Source organism: Pygocentrus nattereri, chromosome 21 (genome assembly GCF_015220715.1).
Source record: "Pygocentrus nattereri isolate fPygNat1 chromosome 21, fPygNat1.pri, whole genome shotgun sequence".
NCBI lineage: Eukaryota > Metazoa > Chordata > Actinopteri > Characiformes > Serrasalmidae > Pygocentrus > Pygocentrus nattereri.
In genome coordinates, this window is record NC_051231.1 from 14,173,281 (window position 1) to 14,197,619 (window position 24,339).

General features: G+C 37.0%; 1 protein-coding gene across 1 annotated transcript; it reads left to right on the forward strand.

Moving 5' to 3' along the window:
* Positions 1 to 7,754: 7,754 nt before the first annotated feature.
* On the forward strand, positions 7,755 to 21,207 carry faim2b (Fas apoptotic inhibitory molecule 2b). The gene is made up of 12 exons (XM_017692707.1): positions 7,755 to 7,964; positions 9,003 to 9,066; positions 10,415 to 10,491; positions 10,626 to 10,690; positions 11,128 to 11,181; positions 13,323 to 13,373; positions 13,851 to 13,890; positions 14,073 to 14,110; positions 14,665 to 14,752; positions 17,104 to 17,199; positions 17,421 to 17,474; positions 20,427 to 21,207. Exons 1-12 carry the CDS (start codon positions 7,950 to 7,952, stop codon positions 20,574 to 20,576), a joined length of 792 nt encoding a protein of 263 aa, XP_017548196.1. The 5' UTR covers positions 7,755 to 7,949; the 3' UTR covers positions 20,577 to 21,207.
* The last annotated feature ends 3,132 nt before the right edge of the window (positions 21,208 to 24,339 follow it).

Below are 24,339 nucleotides of genomic sequence, written 5' to 3' on the forward strand. Positions count from 1 at the left end.
CTTGTATAAACCAGTATTATAGTAACAATTTCCCAGTAATGTAATAAAAAGGTGCAACAATTTCATAAAACCCAGTAATGTCAAACAAGGTCCTAACTGATCATGTGAAAAAACATTTACCAATAATGCAATACTTTATTATATTACTTCATTATTTGACCTTAAATAATCACATTATAATTACTTAAATGTTTGCAATTACTTCTCATCACTCAGACAAGCTGTTTATACTGTCAGATTAAAAGTGTTTTCTTATGTTTTCAGTCAAACGACATGGATTTAATATTAGTTTTGATACACTTCACATGTTTAGTATATTCTTATCGCTGTGTGTTTAGTATCTCTGCTGAGTGGTCAGTTTGGTTCTAACAAAACAACTGAAATTGCTTCTAAAGTCAGTGTTTTTTAAGTTGGTATTAAAAAATGGTGGCGCGGTCATCTGGCTGCAAGAAGAGCCTGGGTTCGATTTCCCGGCCGGGTAACCAGGGTCCTTTCTGTGTGGAGTTTGCATGTTCTCGTTTCCTCCCACAGTCCAAAGACAGGCAGTCAGGCCAGTTGGAGATGCTAAATTGCCCCTAGATGTGTGCGTGTGTGAATATATATCTGTGTGTTTCCCCCCGTGATGGACTGATAACCTGTCCAGGGTGTCCCCTGCCTTAGACCCAATGAGCGCCCCCATGACCCGGGAAGATAAGCAGCTTAGATGGTGAGTGAGTAAACGATATAGTAGTTACTTCAACATAAAAGCTCAAGTTTCTGCACTTTATTTTGCCAAGTGTTACACATACAAAGAATTAGTGTTGGTGAGTCACACATGTATGACATTAACAAATAATGAAAGAAATTATATTAATGATGGAAAAGCAGTAAATCAGTCGAATTCGACTGGAACACAACCAGAGCACTGACAGTGTAATAATGTAATAAGATCAGTAATTACATATGACAAACCTGAAAATGTAATATACTATAATGTAATAAGGTGTTACGTTATCAGCAAAGTTATCATTCCTATCATATTCATTGCTAAGACTTATTTTACATCATTGAGCAAGTTATTACATTACGGGGTTTGTATTACATTTTTTGCCCAGAACCAAGAGTAAAATCTGATAAAATTTCTGCCTGTTATTACATTGTTGGGAAATTATTACATCTTTGGGTTCTACATGCTAGGGGTATGGTTCTCCTTCTTCTTCTGTGTTGTGTAATTATGCTGCTGTGTTAACTTAACTGTAATGGTTTTATCTCTCCAATGTTAAAGTAATCTTCCTGTGTCTTTTTGTAGCTAAAATAAAAAGTGCAAAATGTTTGTATATGAAAATTATTATTAAGTAAAATGAATCAACCAAGCATTATACAAAAACAAGGGAATGAAAAGAGTGAATAGAAATCTGTGATAATAGAAGTGTATCAAAGAACATGATTTAATTTCAAGTTTTGTCCCCAAGTTATTTACAAGTTTCCTAGTAGTAAATCTGACTTAAGTAGTTGCACTGCAACACAGTGCTGCTTATACTTTTAACAGAGTGAGATACGGCAGATTGTACAGCTAAAATAAACATGAGCTAGAGGTGCACTGTAAAACAGAATAATTGCAATTTTTTTACAGATATTACTTCTAAAAGTTCATTTATTTTCCAGCCAAATGGTGCTTATATTTAGTGACTCTTTCAATACTGGATCTCCTCAGGTTAGAAACATTCAAAGCATTAAAATCCATGGTGGAAGCTCTGGAAAAAAACAAAGTGTATTTTTGTCCACATTGAAAATGAATAAATAAATATCTTGTAGGGCCTTTGCCGTTTGCAACATTTCCATTTGCTGCTTATTCAGAAGCAACAGTGTTATCTGCACAAAGACATGCTTTGCAGTCTGCAAAAATGTCTTAGAAATAAATTGAATAATACCGGCCCCAGGATTGAACCCTGTGGAACACCCTTAATTATTGATCGTAAATCTGACTTAAGCACTTGCACCGCAACAAAGTGCTGCTTATGCTTCAAGGAAAGTGAGATATGGCAGATTTTAAGGCAAAAATAGACAAACACAAAACACCATAAAACATAATAATTGCACATTTTTTTGGATTACTAATTTGTTAAAATGACTATTACAAATCTAGTAACACATACTATTTCTTGCATATTCCTTAGATTTCTTGATAAATTAGTCAAGATCTGTTCATTCAGAATAGTCCTACAGACTAAAGAGTCTTTTGACCAAACAGCTTCCCAGCATTCTTAATGGTTTTGGTGGTTCAAACTGGCTGAGCAATTCTTAAGTTCTAGAAGTGTATCATAAAACTTTGGGGGCTGTCCTTGGGCTTTAGTCATTTAAGAGGTTAATTAACTCTTATTTATTTCTTAAATATAATTTTCATTGCAAACTGTTATATGAGTTTCAGAGCATACTTTTATGCCAAATGCGAAGTTTGAAGAAGAATGGAGTCCTCAGGAATGGTTTATTATAGTCTTATCTGAGCTGTTTACTCAATACCCAGCAAAATATTCTATTGAATATAACCGAGTTGCTTTAACTGATGTTAATATATCACACAAGGAAGAGTGTTTCATTCAAGTTAATCAAACTAGATTACTAAACTAAACTTCAAGATCAAGCAGAATTTGTAAAAGTAGAGCATTACAGTTCAATAGGCACCATTTAAAATGGTGATTATAATTTATACTCCATTTATACTCCAGAAGTGTGGATCGCTGAAAATTATAACTATAACTTTTATACAGTTATTTAAGCTGGAAAGTTGTGTATTTTTCAAGGCAATAAGTTTGCATGACTGTTAAGCGAAGTAAAACTAATTTAAGTTTACAGTGCCAAGGCCACATTCTGCACAAAGGTATTCCTAAGCCAGTTAGCCAGCAGCACTAGCGTATAAAGGTTTTATTTTTGCAAGCACGCTGTACATAGACATCGTATGAGTCTGCAGCCTCTTGCTCATTTACTTGCCCTGTCTCGAGGCCACTCTTTATCTTCTCTGGATTGTAGAGGCCATTAAATCAGCTCAAAGCGACAAGGTCATACCAAGTTCTCCTCTACTGTGTAAGCCCGGTGACCTTGTGAGAACTCCACCTCAGAGCCTCCATAGAGAACATCTGAGCGATATTTGAGCTTGCTTGTAAAGTTGTTCCTCAAGCATTTCACTGAGGAAGAGAAAGAAATAAAGATGAGCCTGTGGGGCAATGATTTAAGGACCACTAGAAATGTTTTGGAATGCTTTTTTTGGAATAAGAATTGGATGCAGTATGTAAACACTGTTGAATAGTACATACAGTCAGTATATTGAAACTAAGCTGCAAAAACAGCCTCATTTGAGTTAATTGTTTTTGTTATATTATGAAAAACTTAACAATGTATGTATATCTCCCCATTCAGCTTACAGATGTTTGGCCCCGCCCACTCACACTGAAGTTATAAGGAGTGTTTCAGCTGCTTTTTGAAAGAGGCATTATACAGGAGAACCAATCACAACTGGACTTGTTTACATATATCAGTCATAAAGGCAGAGTAACAAAAAACCATCTGTTTATTTGTACTTGGAAAATTTAAAGCAGGTCAATGAGCTCTAAAAATGAAGAATAATACAAAATGATGTAAAAGAACATTCATAAAATAATAAGAAATAATAAGTCAATTGATTAAAAAGTAATAAGACACGGTGAGAAAAAACTTGTTCTTATTCATAATTCAAACATAGGAAGAAGTTCATTTACCATACAAAAGAGAAAAAATGATGAGAATTTGCATAAAACAAGAAAATGTAGAACATATATACATATAAATATAAAGTAATAAACAAAAAAACACAATAAAAAGCAGAACAGGGTGTTATTTGTAAGGATAATATTGTTTTTTTTATATTTTATTTAATTCCTCAGGAACTAAACATACAAAAGCAAACTCGTTGTTAATTCTTTTTCCTCTGTATTGGGACTTTCAAATCATGTTGGGCTGTACTGACTCCATGCCATATTGATACATATTGTGGTTGCAATCTGCCGAGCAGTTAACACACTGATGAACCTCTGATGTGATTGAAGATTACAGTATTGTGAAAAAAAATATTACAATAAATAGAATATAATGAAAAAGTTCATAAACAAGGTTTAAGTTGACTTGACTAAGCCTTTGCTGTGGCATCCCAGGTGATTGTGAAGGCGGAAGGCGTTGTTAGGACATCACTATGGTATCCCAGGTGGTTGCTAAGGTCTTGCTAGGCTGTTGCTATTGTATATTCAGTGGTCACTAAGACTTCACTATGGTATCCCAGGTAGTTCTTTAGGTGTTAGACAAGTTCTATTGTATCCCAGGTGGTTGCTTAGGTGCTGCTAGTACATCGCTATGTTATCCCAGGTGGTTGCTAAGGTGTTCCTAGGCTGTTGCTATGATATCTAGGTGGTTGCTTAAGCGTTGTTAGGACATCTCTGTTGTATCCCAGGTGGTTGCTAAGGCGTTGCTATGTCATCGCCATAGTATCCCAGGTGGCTGCTAAGACATTACTAGGCCATTGCTGTGGATCCCAGGTGGTGGTAAGGTGTTGCTAGGACAGCACTATGGTATCCCAGGTGGTTGCTAAGGTGTTGCTAGGGCATCATTATGGTGTCCCAGGTGGTCACTAAGACATTGCAGTTACCTTAGTAGTAAGTTGGTAACTTAATTATGTGGCCTTGAATAACATTTCAAACAGTTAAATTGGGGTTGAAATGACTCTCCAAATAATCAGTGAATCGGGACAAACGTAGCTGTGTCCAAAATTTGCCTCAGTCATCATTTGATCAGCTGATTCAGGAACATTAAGAACATCTAGAGGTGGTTTTGCTAATAAGACACATTCCTTTTTGCCTTAGTACCTCAACAGGCCCAAAAGTGCTACCGTTTGCATTGTTTATTGTCCAGGTAGACTGTTCCCACATTTGTTTTCCATCAGCTATTTTAGCAGGAGGTCCAGTGAGACTCACGTTTACCTTAACTGAACTCTGAAATGGAGGCCAGAGAGCAAATAAGTGCTGTGATTCCTCCTTTATTTGCTGCTTTAAAGAGGATTTTTTTTACATAACTCAGTGGTTGAGAATTAAACAAAGTCATTCGAAGTTACAAGGTGATGTGAACAATGATGTGAAATGGTTCACTGTAGAGAAACTTACTGACAGACTTCAGTAAGTCTATGTAAGTATATATATATATATATATATATATATATATATATATCCATCCATCCATCCATTTTCTAAGCCGCTTCTCCGTCAGGGTCGCGGGGGGGCGCCGGAGCCTATCCCAGCAGTCATCGGGCAGAAGGCAGGATACAGAGGAAACCCACGCAGACATGGGGAGAACAATATATATATATATTGTCTATATTTTTGTTGTAGTCATGACGACCCCTGGTTCCTCTCACCAACACTGTAAAGAAATCTAAGTACAACCAACCATTGAATTCTGCACAAATGTTGAAAAATGAGTGGAATTCCTCTAAGTGGTGGACAGTGGAAGGTCACTTGCCTCATTATTGGCAGAAGGCTGCCCTCTACTGGCCAAGTGGCATCACTTTTGGAGATGGTCTGTTTTGACTTTAGCTCTGCTCTTCAATCTCTAATTCTGGCAGAAATTCAGATGCTTCACCCATCCTGAAAAAATGTCACTTTGGCTTCAGATTGAAATACCGTGTTCAGTTAGCGCAGTTACCACTCATCCAGAGCACTTGAATGACATTCATATCCAATTAATTTAGCTGCAGCTCAATTACACTCGCTTTATATAGGCCGAGGTTTCTAGATGCTTTCAAAATAGAGTCGTAAGCCTGTAATGGTCTTAAACTTAGTCTTGTTACTCCTGCCACTGCTTTACCATAACAACCTTACAAAACAGATGAAGTCACCACTTCTAATAGAACTGTAACAATTCTAGTAATTTACAGATTACAGATTACAGATAAAACATATGGGTCCACTGGTTCTATATAGAACCATTAACACTCAAAGAATCACTCATATGCTTAAATGGTTTCTCTGCATGGTGAAATGGCTGTATATAGCACCAAAAGGATGCTTCTATTGTCATGATGTCAAGCTTGTAACAATAGAAGAACTCTTTTTGGCACCATATAGAACCCTTTTCAAAAAGATTCTGCATAGAGCCATATGCAACACGTTCTCCATCAATCTAAAAATGTTTTCACAATGGAAAGAACCATTTAAACATAAAAAATGGTTCTTTGAGGGTTCTTGGTTCTAGATAAAGGCTTAAAGAACCATCTTTTTAAGGAGTGTACAGCAGTGTCTACCCAATCAAAGACAGCTAAGAACAACACATTGTAATAAAATGTTCATATCAAATAGGTGACATGATCTAATACACTCTTGACAAAAATGGTTCTATTTGATATCAAAAAGGGTTTTTGTGCTTACTTGTAACAGTAGTTACTATTCTATATATCACTGCTGTCAGAACAAAACCTCGAATCTCCAAATTGGTAACTTTACAGGAGAATGAAAAAAACCTACTCTGGTCCATTCATCATGAAAATTACACACAATGTAAAGGCCAACAGTCATTTTCAGATTATGATACAAACTCTGATAGAAACACTTTATTTGGATGGTGCCCTACAGATGCTCTGCAGATACTTCAATCACTAACAAACGTTCTAGTAATATTCATCTGATTATCAACACAGTATGGTTATGGTTAGGGTTAGAAATAGGTTTTGCCTTGAGGTTAAGGTTAGGTTTAAGTTTAGGGCTAGGAATAGATTTAATAAAATCTTTCATACTGAACTTGAAGTTCTGTTTTATTTAATGGATATTTAGTTGAATGTTACTTAAAGATACACAGAGCATTTACAAAGCATCTACAGAGGACCATCTAAATAAAGTGTTGCCAAACTGAAAAATGACAAAAACGGAGATACCAGATTTTGTTCCGACAACAGCGATATATAGTGCTATATAGAACACTGTTCAAAAAGGTTCTATATAGAACCATCTAAAGCATATTCTCTATTAATTTGAAGAAACCTTTAACCATTATCTTTACTTAAGAACCAAAGATGACCGTATTTTTTAAAGTTGTTCGGATGGAAGCGAAGCTGCAAAAGCAGCCCATTTTGAATCCACAGGTTTTATGATGTCACAAAAATACCAATGCGTTTAAATATATCTGCCAATTCCTCCAACAGCTATTCAGCCCCGCCCACTCAGAGTGAAGTTATAAGGAGAGTTTCAGTCTGGACTGCTTTGTAAATGAGGTCCAATCTGATATATGTAAATGAGCCAATCAGAACAAAGCTCATTTACATATATCAGTTTTAAAGTTACAGTAACAACAGCCTGTTTATTTCTGAGAGATAAAGAGAGGTAGAAAATGATCATGTAGGAAATGAATTATTAATATTTTTTATTTTAAAATAAAACTGCCCATAATAAATGAACCTCAGGGGAAGAAATGAATTTTTTACATTTGTATTTTTATTTTTTAATGTCCTTCTTATGCTTTCTTGTGTTGAGTTTGTTATGTGCTCAGTGGAGAATAATTGGTCATACTGATGTAATCAATAGTGAAGAAACACTACCTCCATCAGGTTGAAGTGGTATGTTCCCCTCATCTCTCAGTGCTCAGTAGAATATACTGCTAACAATCTGGGTGGGAGGAACCGTTACGGAACATCTGAGAGGATTAACCTGCAGAGATGGTATAAAGATCTGGGCTAATCTGGCAGCATAAGCAGACTCGAAGGGCAGTGGAGGACCAGAGCACACTGGACAAATAGAAAAGACCATAAACACTGAACTGCATTTAGAGGTGCTGAGCGATATAACTCCTCATCTCTGGACATTCAGACAACTTCCGTTTGGGTTTGACCACATCAGGGGTGACCACTCAAAAACAGATCAGATAAGAACAATACCAAGGAGAAGGAACCATCAACAACCAACATGACACAGAAAAAGGTATGGATTGGAATTTGACATGGAAGAAATGTAATTTACTGAGTGTAAAACCACAAAGAAGCAGAATCTGACAAAGTGATCTTTAAAGGTTCTTTTGTGAAGACAATGGTTCTATATGAAACAGACTGCTCAAAGAACCATTGGTTATTTGCATGGTGAAGTGGTTCTTCAGATTGATGGAGAATGTGTTGTATATGGTTCTATATAGTACCAAAAAGGGTTCTGCCACTGTTCTGCTATAGAACCCTTTTCAAAAAGCTGCTATATAGAACCATCTACAGCACTTTTACTGCAATCAGAACAACTTGTTTGTGATACAAAGTACTGTTTAATCATTCAAAAAGTACGCACATGTTTATTTGGTGTTCAGGGATCTTTATAGGCCTGTTTTCTTTATTAAATAACCCTTAAGAACCATCTTTTTTAAGATTGTAGTTAATGGTTATTGTTCCATTGGGCAGTGCAATGTGTACGTGTAATCTGTAACATGTAATGTGTAACATGTAATGTGTAACAGTGTAATGTGTAACTTACTGAGTGTAAAACCACAAAGAAGCCGAATCTGACAAAGTGATCTTCAAATGGTTCTTTTGTGAAGACAATGGCTCTATAAAACAGTCTTTTCATAAGAAGATTATTATGGCTATTTGTAGACTTGTGCTCAGCTCTGACACTTAAGTTTGTATCAGAATATTCATATATTTTAACTCATAACACCAAATATTAATTTTGGGTTTGGGTTTGATTTTTAATTGATTACATTTCTTACCCAGTAGGGAGACTAAAACCTAAAATCTAATCATCCTCTTGGGTATGGGGCTTGTTCAAAGCTATATAGTTGTGTGCTAAAGTTTAGGCACCTATTCAAATTCCGAGCTGGTTTAATTTTCTACGTGAAAATTAGTTAAAACATCTTCTACAGTGAACACACCAAAAACGAGAACCTGCTAAAAAAACTGTTTAATAAATTATAAGTGAAACATAATGGATTTCATTCAGTGTTTCTAATATGCAAATAACATGTATTTTTGTTTACAGGTGGCTCCAACAGTAAACACAGTGGCTGGAAGCATGCCTCCGAGCTATGAAGAGGCAAACGCAGGTGACAACTCTCAAACATCTCACTTTTGCTCTGAATAGCTGTTAACAAACAGTTTCTACTTAATACTTGAGGTCTTTTCTGTTCAGACTTCATTTACATATTTAACTAACTGTAATTTAAGCATCACATGCAAATGATTAAACAGTAATATTACAACTCAATTTCCAAAAAAGTTGGGATGCTGTGTAAAATGCAGTGATACACAAATCATTTAAACCCTATATTTCATTGAAAAGAGCACAAAGACAGCATATCAAGCTTTGAAACTTATATGCCAATATTATATTCCCATTTTAAATATGATGTCAACAACATGTTCCAAAAAAGTTGGAATGGGGCCAACAAAAGGTCAGTAACGTGATTGAGTAAAAAAAGCCTTTCAGAAATAAAGAGGAGGAGGGGTTCACCACTCTCTGAAAGAAAGCGCAGGCAGACAGTGCAACAAACAACACATAAACAGGATTCAGAAACAACGTCGCTTTCTCTGCTTTTCACGAGCTCATTTAAAATGGACCGAGGGGAAATGGAAAAGAGTCCTGTCATCTGACAAATCAACATTTGATATTCCTTTTGGAAATCATGGACATTATCGTCCGGGTTAAAGACCACTCAGCTTGCTATCAGTGCACAGTTCAAAAGCCAGTATTCATTATGGTATAGGGGAGCATTAGTGCACATCTGTGAAGGCACCATTAATGCTGAATGATATATACATGTTTTGGCAACATACACCGCCATCCAGACGATGTCTTTTTCAGGGAAGTCCTTGATTGTTTGAGCAAGACAATGTAAAACCACATTCTGTGTGCATTACAACAGTATTGCTCCATATTAAGAGTCTGGGTGCTAAAATGGCCTGCCTGCAGTCCAGGCCTGTCACCCACTGAAATGAAAAATTAACTGGAAAATACGGCCAATGAGCCCCTGAACTGTTGAGCAGCTGAAATCCTATATCAAACAAGAACAGGAAAACATTTCACTTTCAAAACTACAGCAGTGTCTCCTCAGTTCCCAAAAGCTTGCAGAGTGTTGTTAAAAGAAGAGGTGATTAAACACAGTAGTAAACATGACCCTGTCCCAACTTTTTTGGAACATGTTGTTGGCATCAAATTCAAAATGGGCATATATTTTAAAAAAAACAATAACATTTCTCAGTTTTAACATTTTCTGTCTTTGTAGTATGTTCCTTTAAAAATATGGTTTACTTGATTTACATATCATTGCATCCTATTTTTATTTACATTCTGCATGGCATCCCAACTTTTTTGGAAATGGAGCTATGGAACATTAGATGAATAAATCATAAAAAAGAGCTGTCTAAGTTCAGTTTGTTGACTCTCATGTTCAGGCTGTCCAAGCTACTGTTACGCCGATGGTACATTTTCCTGGGAGGACAAGAACATCAGACGTGTCTTTATCAGAAAGGTATTTTATACATTTTTAGAATTTTATGAGTCAGATAAACGGATCAAGTCATAAAACAGAATAAAAATGACAAAAGGTAAACTTGAAAGTCTCTGCCTGCTGTTTCCTGAACAAGTGGCTTTGTGTTTTGTCAGGTTTATTCCATTCTAATGCTGCAGCTGCTTGTTACCATGGCGATTGTGGCTGTTTTCACGTTTTCGTAAGTAATGTCTGTTCTGGTAAGATTAAGATGTTCACTGAAATACTACAGCAATGCTTTTGCTTACTAGAGAAATTGTTGAATAACATTGAAATCCATGCTGATGATTTTGCATTTTATGCAAATTGTTTTGCTGGTATTATAATTGGTGATGAAAAACTTTAAACCGAATTACAAAAAAAATGCAAACTATACTAGCTGTCTCACTTTTGGACCCATCTGTGTATAGGTCCTAAACAAAAAACCTCACTGCTATGAATAGATCTCTATGAAGACATCTGCATAACCCACAAACTAACAAGCAACTGATTGGCTGTTATTATTATTAGTATCACCTTCTTTAATTAGTTTATTATTTTCCTCCTTAAATCGTTTATTTTTATATATGTAACATAATGTGACATGGCTGTTCTCCTGATGCATGTTTTCTCTTTCAGGGCGCCAGTAAGGTTCTACGTTCAGACTCATCCTGGACTTTACTCTCTGTCCAAGTAAGCAGCATCAAACTGCATTCCTAAAATACATCAAAATATGTCTACTTTTAAGGAAACATCTAAACACTCACTATTACATGAGGTCCATTGTCTTTTTAGGTCCTTTAAATGCCAGTTTTTTTAGCTTCATCCACCTTGTGTCTACTCACTGGTCATTTTATCAGTAACACAAGCTGGACTGGGATGTATATAAGCATTGGGATTATTTCCTCAATTAATGTGATCAGTTATTAATGTCAGTATTACTGAGCTCTGCTAAAGCCTGAGTAGACTGATAAATCAATGTGATCAGTTATTAATGTCAGTATTACTGAGCTCTGCTAAAGCCTGAGTAGACTGATAAATCAATGTGATGATCAGTTATTAATCTCAGTGTTACCGAGCTCTGCTCAAGCCTGGGTAGACTGATAAATCAATGTGATGATCAGTTATTAATCTCAGTGTTACCGAGCTCTGCTCAAGCCTGGGTAGACTGATAAATCAATGTGAAGATCAGTTATTAATCTCAGTGTTACTGAGCTCTGCTAATGCCTGAGTAGACTGATAAATCCATGTGATGATCAGTTATTAATCTCAGTGTTACCGAGCTCTGCTAAAGCCTGAGTAGACTGATAAATCAATGTGAAGATCAGTTATTAATCTCAGTGTTACTGAGCTCTGCTAAAGCCTGAGTAGACTGATAAATCAATGTGAAGATCAGTTATTATTAATCTCAGTGTTACTGAGCTCTGCTAAAGCCTGAGTAGACTGATAAATCAATGTGAAGATCAGTTATTAATCTCAGTGTTACTGAGCTCTGCTAAAGCCTGAGTAGACTGATAAATCAACGTGATGATCAGTTATTAATCTCAGTGTTACCGAGCTCTGCTAAAGCCTGAGTAGACTGATAAATCAATGTGAAGATCAGTTATTAATCTCAGTGTTACTGAGCTCTGCTAAAGCCTGAGTAGACTGATAAATCAATGTGAAGATCAGTTATTAATCTCAGTGTTACTGAGCTCTGCTAAAGCCTGAGTAGACTGATAAATCAATGTGAAGATCAGTTATTAATCTCAGTGTTACTGAGCTCTGCTAAAGCCTGAGTAGACTGATAAATCAATGTGAAGATCAGTTATTAATCTCAGTGTTACTGAGCTCTGCTAAAGCCTGAGTAGACTGATAAATCCATGTGATCAGTTATTAATCTCAGTGTTACTGAGCTCTGCTAAAGCCTGAGTAGACTGATAAATCAATGTGATCATCAGTTATTAATCTCAGTGTTACTGAGCTCTGCTAAAGCCTGAGTAGACTGATAAATCAATGTGAAGATCAGTTATTAATCTCAGTGTTACTGAGCTCTGCTAAAGCCTGAGTAGACTGATAAATCAATGTGAAGATCAGTTATTATTAATCTCAGTGTTACTGAGCTCTGCTAAAGCCTGAGTAGACTGATAAATCAATGTGAAGATCAGTTATTAATCTCAGTGTTACTGAGCTCTGCTAAAGCCTGAGTAGACTGATAAATCAACGTGATGATCAGTTATTAATCTCAGTGTTACCGAGCTCTGCTAAAGCCTGAGTAGACTGATAAATCAATGTGAAGATCAGTTATTAATCTCAGTGTTACTGAGCTCTGCTAAAGCCTGAGTAGACTGATAAATCAATGTGAAGATCAGTTATTAATCTCAGTGTTACTGAGCTCTGCTAAAGCCTGAGTAGACTGATAAATCAATGTGAAGATCAGTTATTAATCTCAGTGTTACTGAGCTCTGCTAAAGCCTGAGTAGACTGATAAATCAATGTGAAGATCAGTTATTAATCTCAGTGTTACTGAGCTCTGCTAAAGCCTGAGTAGACTGATAAATCCATGTGATCAGTTATTAATCTCAGTGTTACTGAGCTCTGCTAAAGCCTGAGTAGACTGATAAATCAATGTGATCATCAGTTATTAATCTCAGTGTTACTGAGCTCTGCTAAAGCCTGAGTAGACTGATAAATCAATGTGATGATCAGTTATTAATCTCAGTGTTAATGAGCTCTGCTAAAGCCTGAGTAGACCGATAAATCAATGTGATGATCAGTTATTAATCTTAGTGTTAATGAGCTCTGCTAAAATCTGAGCTAATTTATTTATATGTTTGTTTATTTATTTATTGCAGTTTGCTATTTCTTGGAACTTATTTGACGCTGTCTTGCTGCGCAGATGTAAGGTAATGTTTTTATCTTAACTTCTAATATTTAAAGGGCCCATATCCCACATTTTTCTTGGCTACTTGTCACATTGTAGTTTTATTAACCAAAATGAGCAATTTTTACAGTTGTTCCAGCCCCTCTTTGTTGGCTGGTTTGTTTCTGCGCCTTGAAGACTGATATATATATATATGTAAAAGAGTTCCTTTCTGATTGGCTGCCCTGCATTGTGCCTCATTCATAAAGCAGTGTGGGCTGAAACACTCCTTATGACTGCAGTGTGAGTGTGAGGGGCTGAACACCTGTAGGATCTGAATGTATGTAAATGTGCATGAATTCAAAACAGACTGCATTTGCAGCTTAGTTCATATATACAGTATGTACTGTATGGTCTGGGAAGTGAATGCTATGTTTTGAAATTCCATGATATGGGCTCTTTAAACTGTAATATTTACCTGAATATTGTTCAAAAAAACTTCTTTGTCTTTCCATTACAGGAGGCAGTTTCCTTGGAATCTGATTCTGCTAACAATCTTTGTGAGTAGATGTTAAATCTGCATATTTGGGTGCTCTGTAAAAAAATGGTTAATGTGGCAATAAGTACTTCAACTGGTTTTAATTCGAGCACTGCATTTTTTTTTTAAATTGCACTTGTTTTTCATTGTAATCTGTTTTTATTTTTTTTGTGTGCTCACTTTTTCTATCTTGTGGACTGAAAGACGCTGTGCATGGCCTCCATGTTGGGCTTTGTTTCCAGGTAAAGAGCTGCATCACTATAGCAGGTGTATCTTTAGCTTTTTCGTCATTCTCTCGATAACCATGGGTATGTGTTCAAGTGTACAGTAATAATAAAAATTTAAAATTAATAATAATAATAATACCTATAAAAGTGCCTTTCCTGAAGAAAAAGTATGAGAAGAAGAAAAAGAAGATGAAGAAGAAAAGAATATACTGTTGGATAACAATAGTGTTGCGCATTGCAAATCACTATTAAAAATAGTATCATGCTTTATATAACACCTTTCATACACTCAAAGCCATTTTACAATTCACTCTTAGCAAAAATGGCTCTGTGTAGTACCAAAAGTCTATTTAACTTGACCTACAGAACTATATAAACAGGCTTTCCATTATAAAGAAGAACCATTTAATTATATATAGGACCATTCAGAGAGGTCTTTGAGTTGTCATGATTCTACATATAATTATTATCTTTACTAAAGAAACCTTCCACCATATGAAGGAGGAAATTCCAGGAGACTGATGGCAAAATCTCTTAACATGCATTCTTCACTTTGTCTCCAATCACAGCTACTACAACACAAAGTCAGTGGTTCTCTGTCTGGCTATCACTGCTATGGTGTGCCTCTGTGTCACCATCTTCAGCTTCCAGAGTTCGGTGAGTGAGTGCTGTTTACAGAGTACTGAGTGAATATGGAATTTTGCATAACTGGGTTGAGCAGTTGTCGCTTTATCAGAAACACCTACCTTATGCTTCCACAACTGGCCACTTTACCAGAAACACCTACCTTGTGCTTCTAATAACTGGCCACTTTATCAGAAACATCTACCTTGTGCTTCCAATAACTGCCCACTTTACCAGAAACACCTACCTTGTGCTTCCACTCACTGGCGACTTTATCAGAAACACCTCCCCAAATGCTTCCACTGACTGGCCACTTTATCAGAAACACCTACCTTATGCTTCCACTCACTGGCCACTTTATCAGAAACACCTACCTTATGCTTCCACTCACTGGCCACTTTATCAGAAACACCTACCTTATGCTTCCACTCACTGGCCACTTTATCAGAAACACCTACCTTATGCTTCCACTCACTGGCCACTTTATCAGAAACACCTACCTTATGCTTCTAATAACGGGCCACTTTATCAGAAACACCCACCTTATGCTTCCACTCACTGGTCACTTTATCAGAAACACCTACCTTATGCTTCCACTCACTGGCCACTTTATCAGAAACACCTACCTTATGACGTCTGAAGACCCATCTTTTTACACTACACTTATCTAATCACTAACACTGTCTATTAAAGATCTTCACCTCTTTTATTGTTCACTGTATTTTATTACAAACTTTTTTCAGCAGGTTTAGTGTTGTGTAGACTCCGTGTTGAGTTGTAGGTATTTTTCTACTTGTTGTATTTGTTTTAGGTCTCAATGCATAGATAACTTCAGGTAGCAATTTAGAGCAAAGCTCTTTAAAATTATGTCAACCTTTATTAACATGAGATATTCTGAAGTAATGACAAGCACTTTTGTAAGTCGCTCTGGATAAGAGCGTCTGCTAAATGCCATAAATGTAAATGTAAATGTTCTAATAACTGCCCATTTTACCAGAAACACCTTCCTTGTGCTTCCACTCACTGGCGACTTTATCAGAAACACCTACCTTATGCTTCCACTCACTGGCCACTTTATCAGAAACACCTACCTTATGCTTCCACTCACTGGCCACTTTATCAGAAACACCTACCTTATGCTTCTAATAACTGGCCACTTTATCAGAAACACCTACCTTATGCTTCTAATAACTGGCCACTTTATCAGAAACACCTACCTTATGCTTCCACTCACTGGCCACTTTATCAGAAACACCTACCTTATGCTTCCACTCACTGGCCACTTTATCAGAAACACCTACCTTATGCTTCCACTCACTGCCCACTTTACCAGAAACACCTACCTTATGCTTCTAATAACTGGCCACTTTATCAGAAACATCTACCTTGTGCTTCCAATAACTGCCCACTTTACCAGAAACACCTACCTTATGCTTCTAATAACTGGCCACTTTATCAGAAACATCTACCTTGTGCTTCCAATAACTGCCCACTTTACCAGAAACACCTACCTTTTGCTTCCACTCACTGGCCACTTTATCAGAAACACCTAACTTATGCTTCTGATAACTGGCCACTTTATCGGAAACACCAACCTTGCACCTAAATTTAACTTAAAGGAGTAACTGGATTACCATAAAAATATGAGTTCATATTGACTACATATTGAAACTATGACTTCATACCATCAGTGAACAAAACAATAATCTGTGTTTTATGCCCTGTGTATTGGATGAGGTTCACTAAATATTTCAAGGTAAGTTTTTTAACCTAAATAGACGTCTTGGCCAATTTATCAGAAACACTTACCACGTAGGTACACTTTGTAGACGTACAGTTACAGACTGAACAGTTTATCAGCTCCTCTTTACCGTGTCCATCAATGGAAAGAGACCACCATAGCTACAATCAGAAATCATAAACATACAAAGTGCACTTGTGGCCATTGAGTGTAGGTACAATACAGATGTTTCTGACAAAGTTTCCAGTTAGTCGTAGGTCTACCTAATAAACAGAAAATTCTTGTGTTCCGTTCTGCCCCCAACTTTGTAACCCAGTTTTCCCCTCCAGGCTGACGCTTTAATATTATTTAGCATTGTATGGTACAGTACCATTTAAGCAGACATGATGTACAGTATTCTGACATAGAGGCCAGTCATTAATTAATTGAAGAGTGGCAGTTCTTGTTTTGGCTCTGCGTACTGACCCAATGGATTTGAAATCGCTAAAATGTATAGTGTATGATTATTTATTGTACTTCCATCATGAACAGTGAGCACATCTCATATAACACTCACATACTACAGTCTCTGGCATATAAAACAATTAGAACCTAAGATAAGTACTCTTTAATAACTGTAATCTCTCTTTTTATGACTCCCTAGATTGATGTCACTTCCTTCCAGGGCGTTCTGTTCACGCTGTGCATGGTCATGCTCTGCTGTGCGCTGGTCATGGGATTTGTAGTCCCGTTTGGATATGTAAGTCCCTAAAAATAAAACTAGGTCACAACGAGCAAATCCAATCAGGAGCTTTCTAGCAAAAGGAGTAAACAGATTTAAATCTCTGGTTGTAAGGCTACACTCGAGTCTACTTTAAGGCCTCTTCAACACAATTTGATTAGTGGATTAGGCTCTTGCACTGATGAACATTATCATTTTTATTACAGTCATTTTTCAGCGTAATGTACTCTGTTTTGTAGGTTCCCTGGTTACATGCAATCTATGGGGTCATAGGAGCAATCGTCTTTACCATGGTAAGGAGCAGAGAACCCTCTAGAAAGGATTACAGTGTTAATCAGCATTTATCACATATTAGCTCATTAAAGGAGTGTGGATGGATAATATATGGAGTGTATTAAACTAACCCCCCACCCCCAATCTCACCCCCCCCATGTGGAGGCTGTACTTTAGCCTGTCTAGTTCTCACTGTGAGCTGTTTATCTGCTTCCACCGCTGCTATACTACACACATCAAGAGGAGATAATAATATAGGAGTGAGTTCTGAACAGCTCACTAATCACAAACACTCAGGATGAAAGAGTTACTTTTATTGTATAACAACAGAATGTGGACAAACAATTCACAGATTAGTCTGAGCCCTGCTGGTGACATCCTGTATAAATAAAAATAAATGCGTGGCCACGCCTTACTATGGCGTGAGAACGAGATAATTAAGTCAAGGCCCCAACTTAGTAAGGCATGAGAATGAGATCCTAATGCGTGGCCTCGACGTAGTAAGGAGTGGGAACGAGATAAGCTTTGACCACAGCTTAATAAGGCACCATCTTGTTCCCATGCCTTGCTAAGTCATGGCCACGACTTAATGATCTCACTCCCACGCCTTACAAAGTTGTGCCTATGCATTAAGATCTTGTTCCCACACATTATTATGGCAAGGCCACACATTATTTTTATTCGTCACCAGCAAGACTCCGTAGGGCACAGGAGAACATGACCAATAGAACATTCGACTGGAACCTGTTGAACTACATAAAATATCCATGTTTTGTACTGTGTTGGTTTAATTTGTGCTGGCTATTAAGTATCTGTTCTTTTCTAAACACACTGTAAAACAAGCTACTTGCCAACGGTTTTTGGGCTCTACTTCACGAATTTCTTAGACTTACTAATACAAACCTAGAAGATCTATTTTTTTTCTAATCCTTAGTTACTGAGGTGAATTAAGTTCAGATCAGTTCATTTAGATCAGTCATACAGACTGAAGCGTCCAAAACTTTCCCAGCGGTTCTGTCGGTTTAGGTTCATTCTTGTTTTTCTTATTCATATTTTTTTATGTTACTTTTGTGTCACACTGACCTAAGAAACATGATTCTTCAAGGGTTATTTAGTAAAGAAAATAGTTCTATATAGAACCATGAACCCATAAAGACCCCTTTTCATGATTAAAAGCTTTGCTACATGGTGAAATGGCTCTTCAGACTGATGGCCAACATGTTGCTTAAGATTTTATATAGCACCAGTTAGGGTTCTGCTACTGTTACAATGCCAAGCTTGGATACAATGAAAGAACCCTTTTTGGTGCTATATAGAATCATTTTCAAAAAAGTTCTGAATAGAGCCACAGACAACACATTCTTCATCAATCTGAAGAACACTTCACCATGCATACCACCATTTAAGCATGCAAACGGTTCTTTGAATGTCCATGGTTCTGTGTAGAACCGTTGTATTTACTACAGACCGCTAGATGATCAAAAGAGCGAAAGAATAAGCGTCTTAGATGAGACTAGAATCAGCCATTTCAGAATGTCTGAAACAGCATGTATTTAATATAATGGAGTTTATAATGGATGTTAATTCATTACACAGGGAGGAATATTTCAAGTTAACATAACTAATTAAAGATTAAGCAGAGCATGTAAAAGCAGAGTTCTGCAGCTCAACAGGCACGTTTATAATGGCTGGACTGTCTGAGGTGACCGTACTCACTGCAGAAGTGTTGATCACTGAAAATGAGAAAGTAAGGGTAACTCGCATACAAAGCTATTTAAGATAGAACCTGTTGGTGATACTTTATTTGGTTTGGTCCTTTTAGATGAAACAAACACCGAACAGACCCTCAGTAACATTTCAAAAACATTTGAGCGTTAGGATTAGGTTTTAGATTGAGGTTAAGGTTAGGATTAGGATTTCGTTTTGGGTTGAGGTTAAGGTTAGGGTTAGGATTAGGGCAAGAGTGAGAGTTAGGATTTGGTTTTGGGTTGAGGTTAAGTTTAGGGTTAGACTTAGGGCCAGAGTGAGAGTTAGGATGTCGTTTTGGGTTGAGGTTAAGGTCAGGGTTAGGCTTTGGGCCAGAATGAGAGTTAGGATGTGGTTTTGGGTTGAGGTTAAGGTAAAGGTTAGGCTTTGGGCCAGAATGAGAGTTAGGATGTCGTTTTGGGTTGAGGTTAAGGTCAGGGTTAGGCTTTGGGCCAGAATGAGAGTTAGGATGTGGTTTTGGGTTGAGGTTAAGGTTAGGGTTAGGCTTAGGGCCAGAGTGAGAGTTAGGATTTGGTTTTGGGTTCAGGTGAAGGTTAGGATTACGTTTTGGGTTGAGGATAGGGTTAGATTTAGGATTAAGTGATACTTTTTTGATCCCACAACCGGGGAAATTCCACCTCGGCATTTAACCCATCCGTGAAGTGAAACACCACATACACACTAGTGAACACACACATACTAGGGGGCAGTTAGCACAGCCCTATCCGGTGGGCAGCCCTATCCACGGCGGATAGGGGGTTAGGTGTCTTGCTCAAGGATACCTCAGTCATGGACTGTGGGACCCTGGGGATCGAACCGGCCAACTTCCAGTCACAGGGCCAGCTCCCTAACCTCCAGCCCACGACTGCCCCCCAAATTAGGGCCAGGGTTAGGGTTAGGTTTTGCATAATGGAAGTAACATGTTAACAATGCATCTACTTAAAGTAGGTAATGTATCAACAGAACATCTACAACATATTTACTTCAATGTTGTAGATGTGTTATTTATAGTCTAAGACTACACCTGTTACATAACTTATTTTTGAGGTAATAAGTTTGCATTATTTTTATGTGAAGTGAAGTCATTTAAGTTCACAGTATGCAGGAAAATGTGAAACAGTTACTGGTTCACAGTGACAGATAGAACACTGGTATATTCTACTTCTTTTGGCCTTCTTCACCTGCTGTACTTCTCCTTTGGTCTCTCTCTTTCTCTCTCTCTCCAGTTTCTGGCGTTTGACACTCAGCTGCTGATGGGGAACAAGATGTACGCTATGAGCCCTGAAGAGTACATATTCGCTACTCTGAGTCTCTACCTGGACATCGTCTACCTCTTCTCCTTCCTGCTACAGCTTTTTGGTCAAGGAAGGGATTAATTCATCTTCTATTCATCTACTTTTTCACTCACTAAACCAACAATCACCATCTTGCATTCATAGTGTACACTCTGAAAAAAGATGGTGCTTTAAGGGCTGGTTAATAAAGAAAATGGTTCCATATAGAACCATGAACACTTGAAGAACCCTTTGATTAAAGGGTTCTTTGCATCAGGAAAGGGTTTATTGGATTTTTTGGATTTTATTGGTTTATCGGACATCTACAACATTGAAGTAAATATTTTGTAGATGTTCTGTAGATGGTTCTATATAAAACTTTTTGACCCAAAAAACTCTTTTGGGTGATTTATAAAACCATTTTCAAAAGGAAGCATCTAGAGCACATTATCCAACAATTCTAAGAACCCTTTCCTGATGCAAAGAACCCTTTAATCATGCAAAGGGTACTTCTCTTTACTAAAGAACCATTGAAGCACCATCTTTTTAAGAGTGTAGGTACAGCACTGTGCAGAACTCAGAAACCACCTTCATTAATTTCATTTCCAGTCAGCATAGCCATTCAGTACAAATCATTGATTTTCAGGAGGTATTTTGGTGTTGTTGGAAGAAAACCTTGTATCTCCAAAATGGTAACTTTGCACGAGAAGGAAAAATCCTACATCACTTTTAATGTAACTCCACGGAACCAGATGTTTTTCCTAGTCATTTTAGGCCAAAAACTGAAAAATTACCAAATGGAGATACAAGGTTTTCTTCTGACAGCAGCCATTTGTAAGAAGATTAGAAGATCAGAAGCTTCTAAAAGTGGAGAGAAAATGTCTCCTAACAACCATATGAAAACCTGGTAGACACCAAAACTGTCCCCATCAGATAAACAGCACTGAAAGCTTTCGTCTTAGAGAGAGAGGAGAAAGAAGAAAATCAAGATATCACAGGTGTTTCTGTCCATCCTTCCACTGTGAGAAGACCACTCAGTGCTATGGGTCTGAAAGGATGTGCAGAGGTCAAGAAGCCTCAGTGAGAAAAGGAGACAAACACATCAAAGAAAGAAGCTGAATAATGGACCACCTCAGAGTCCAGACCTCATCACCACTGAATGTGTTTGATTACTTCAGAAAGTGTCTGCAGATTCTTTGAGAAACTGAATGCGAGTCTCCTGAAAAGAATGGAAGCTTGAATAAAGGCAAAGTGAGACAGGGAACTAGCTGGAAATGAACTAGACTTTTGCACAGTACTGTCAGGGACATGTTGGGAGGATTGTAATGCTTAAAATCCTTTGAGCTGAGAAAATGGAAGATTGCTGACTACTTCATCTACTTCATGTGATTCAAACCCAACAAAGACTGTAAATCTTACCATGTACGCAACATCTAGGCCTCAGAGTCACTCAGTAGACAGTCCACTTCCCCACTGCAGGGGTGAGCCAACACCAGGGATGTCGTGTGACATCTATACCTTTAGTTGACCTCTCTCTGGGGTGGAAGGACAACAGTATTCCAGTGTTTTGAAGCACCGGAGCAGCCAATCTAGACCTCTACTCATCACTACCTGAATTTCCTGTTGAAGGACATCAGTCTGGCATCACCGTCATGTGTTTTTTATTTTGTTTATTCTTTTTTTTCTAGAGTACTCAGAATGTTTTAGCTCGAAATATTCAGTAACACTATTTTCAGACCACCTACACAAGGACTTTATAACACATGCATAAGCATTGAATTACGTATTGAAACATTTAATTGATTTTATTCAGTAATTGTGAACAGCTTGTGTCAGTATTACACAAGATGACAGGATGTTCTATAAAGTAAATTAAATTATATTGATATAAGAACCCCTGAACTGATATAGAGCACTTTCCCGAAGTGTGAAATGGAACTCAAAGGTCTAGCTAAAAACACTAAGTAGCATTTTTAGGAAAGATTTTGATGCCCTTAAACAAATATACCAGTATACACATTTATCCCATATGTAAATACCAATTTTGGACAAACATCACACATTGAGGGAAGGTAGAAATATGCTAGGAAACTATTTACACTCTAAAAAAGGTTCTTTAAAGGTTCTTTAGTGAAGAAAACTTGTAAAAAAGAAACATAAAAGTTGTTCTTTGAGTGTTTATTGTTCTAGCAATAAACACTCAAAGAACTCTTTTTATGATTAAGTGGTTCTTTGCATCATGAAATGGTTCTTCTGACTGATGGGGAGTGTGCTTTTGATGATTCTATATAGCACCAAAAAGGGTTCTTCTACTGTTACAAGCTTGGAATTGACAACAGAAGAACCATTTTTGGTGCTATATAGAATACTTTTCAAAAAGATTCTCCATCAATCTGAAGAACGCTTTCATGGTGCAAAGAACCCTATAATCATGTTAAAGGGTTCTTTGAGTGTTCATTGTTCTATATAGAACCATTTTCTTTACTAAAGAACCCTTGAAGAACCATTTTCTAAGAGTGTATCTATATATATATGGGTCATTCCACTAGAATGGTTCAAATTGGACTTTGACATTTTCAAATTTTTTGCTTAAATGTATCATTGATATGTATACCTCACAGTCAAACATGTAACGGGGTTGAGTGTGACGGGGTTGTGATTTTTGCACAAAATGGCCGCTGCTCTACATACTGTATACCAGAGAGGGAGCACATGGCATGCATGAGATTCAGAATTAGCATATAGTTTTGAAATAAAAAAAACTTTTTTTATAAGTAATAGTTTTCTATCTTTTTTTCATGTGACGGTGTTGAGTCACTGAGTTTGGCGACCACAATATCACAAGATAAATGACCAAAATTAAATAAAAGAAGGAAGCCACTTGCCTGTCTTTGCTGTCCTGTTGTCCAAAATACTTGAGTGATGTCACTTCTTGATGTATATGGATCATATGGATCATACCATTGTTTTTGTGGGGGAGATTCATTTGTATTACAGGGTTGAGGGGTTACTTAGGTACAGAACTAAATAATGTGATTTTAATAAATAATTATCAATTAATTTTGAAAAATAATATCACAAACAATTAAACACAGACAGTTGTTTAGGTTGACATCAAAATATATGGACTTTTTTATAGTTGTATTTGGTATATTCTAAGTATACTTTCGTTGAAGGCCATGAGGGACATGACAAAATAGGTGGTGTCAGCAAAAATAAATAAATAAACAAAGTTCTCATAAAAAGATCAAATAAAAAAAAATACACTGTATTAAAGGAGATATTTCAATGTATGTGTAAAGCTGTTAAAATATAGATTTTTGTGACCCAGTAGATAAAATACACCTAAAGAGGAGATGAGGACTCAAAATGTGCCATTTCCATGGAATGACCCATATATATATATATATATATATATTTACCCCCGCAAATGACTTTGATTTATAAGCTAAATGATGCTTCATAACTGTTAGAAATAGAAATACCTAATCAGTTTAAGGGGCCTGAATGCCAACATAATACCATGTTTCATAAATCAAAGCATGAGTTATAAAGGCCTGATGAAGGTTACTGGATTTCTGTGAAGCAAGAGATCTGATCCCTGCTGTTCTGTATGTAGTTCAGCTCTAATCAGGTGGAAATTTAGCTGTTAATGTAATATTAATGGTTAATGACTTCTTGCAAGTGGCCTTTTATCTTAGCTTCTAGATCAACTTTGTTCCTTTTAGGCACTGCTGTATACAATTTTAAAAATGGCTTCTAAATGAGAATAAAGTAAATAAACAATGACTTGTTCCCTCTTACAGAGCACGATTCCACATGGAACCAAAAACGGTTCTAGATGACTTTATTTATGGCCCCTAAA

Coding starts and splice junctions, on each gene's coding strand:
- faim2b (XM_017692707.1), top strand. Junction 11,182..13,322: donor GGACTTTACTCTCTGTCCAA/GTAAGCAGCATC, acceptor TATTTATTGCAG/TTTGCTATTTCTTGGAACTT. Junction 13,891..14,072: donor TGATTCTGCTAACAATCTTT/GTGAGTAGATGT, acceptor GTGGACTGAAAG/ACGCTGTGCATGGCCTCCAT.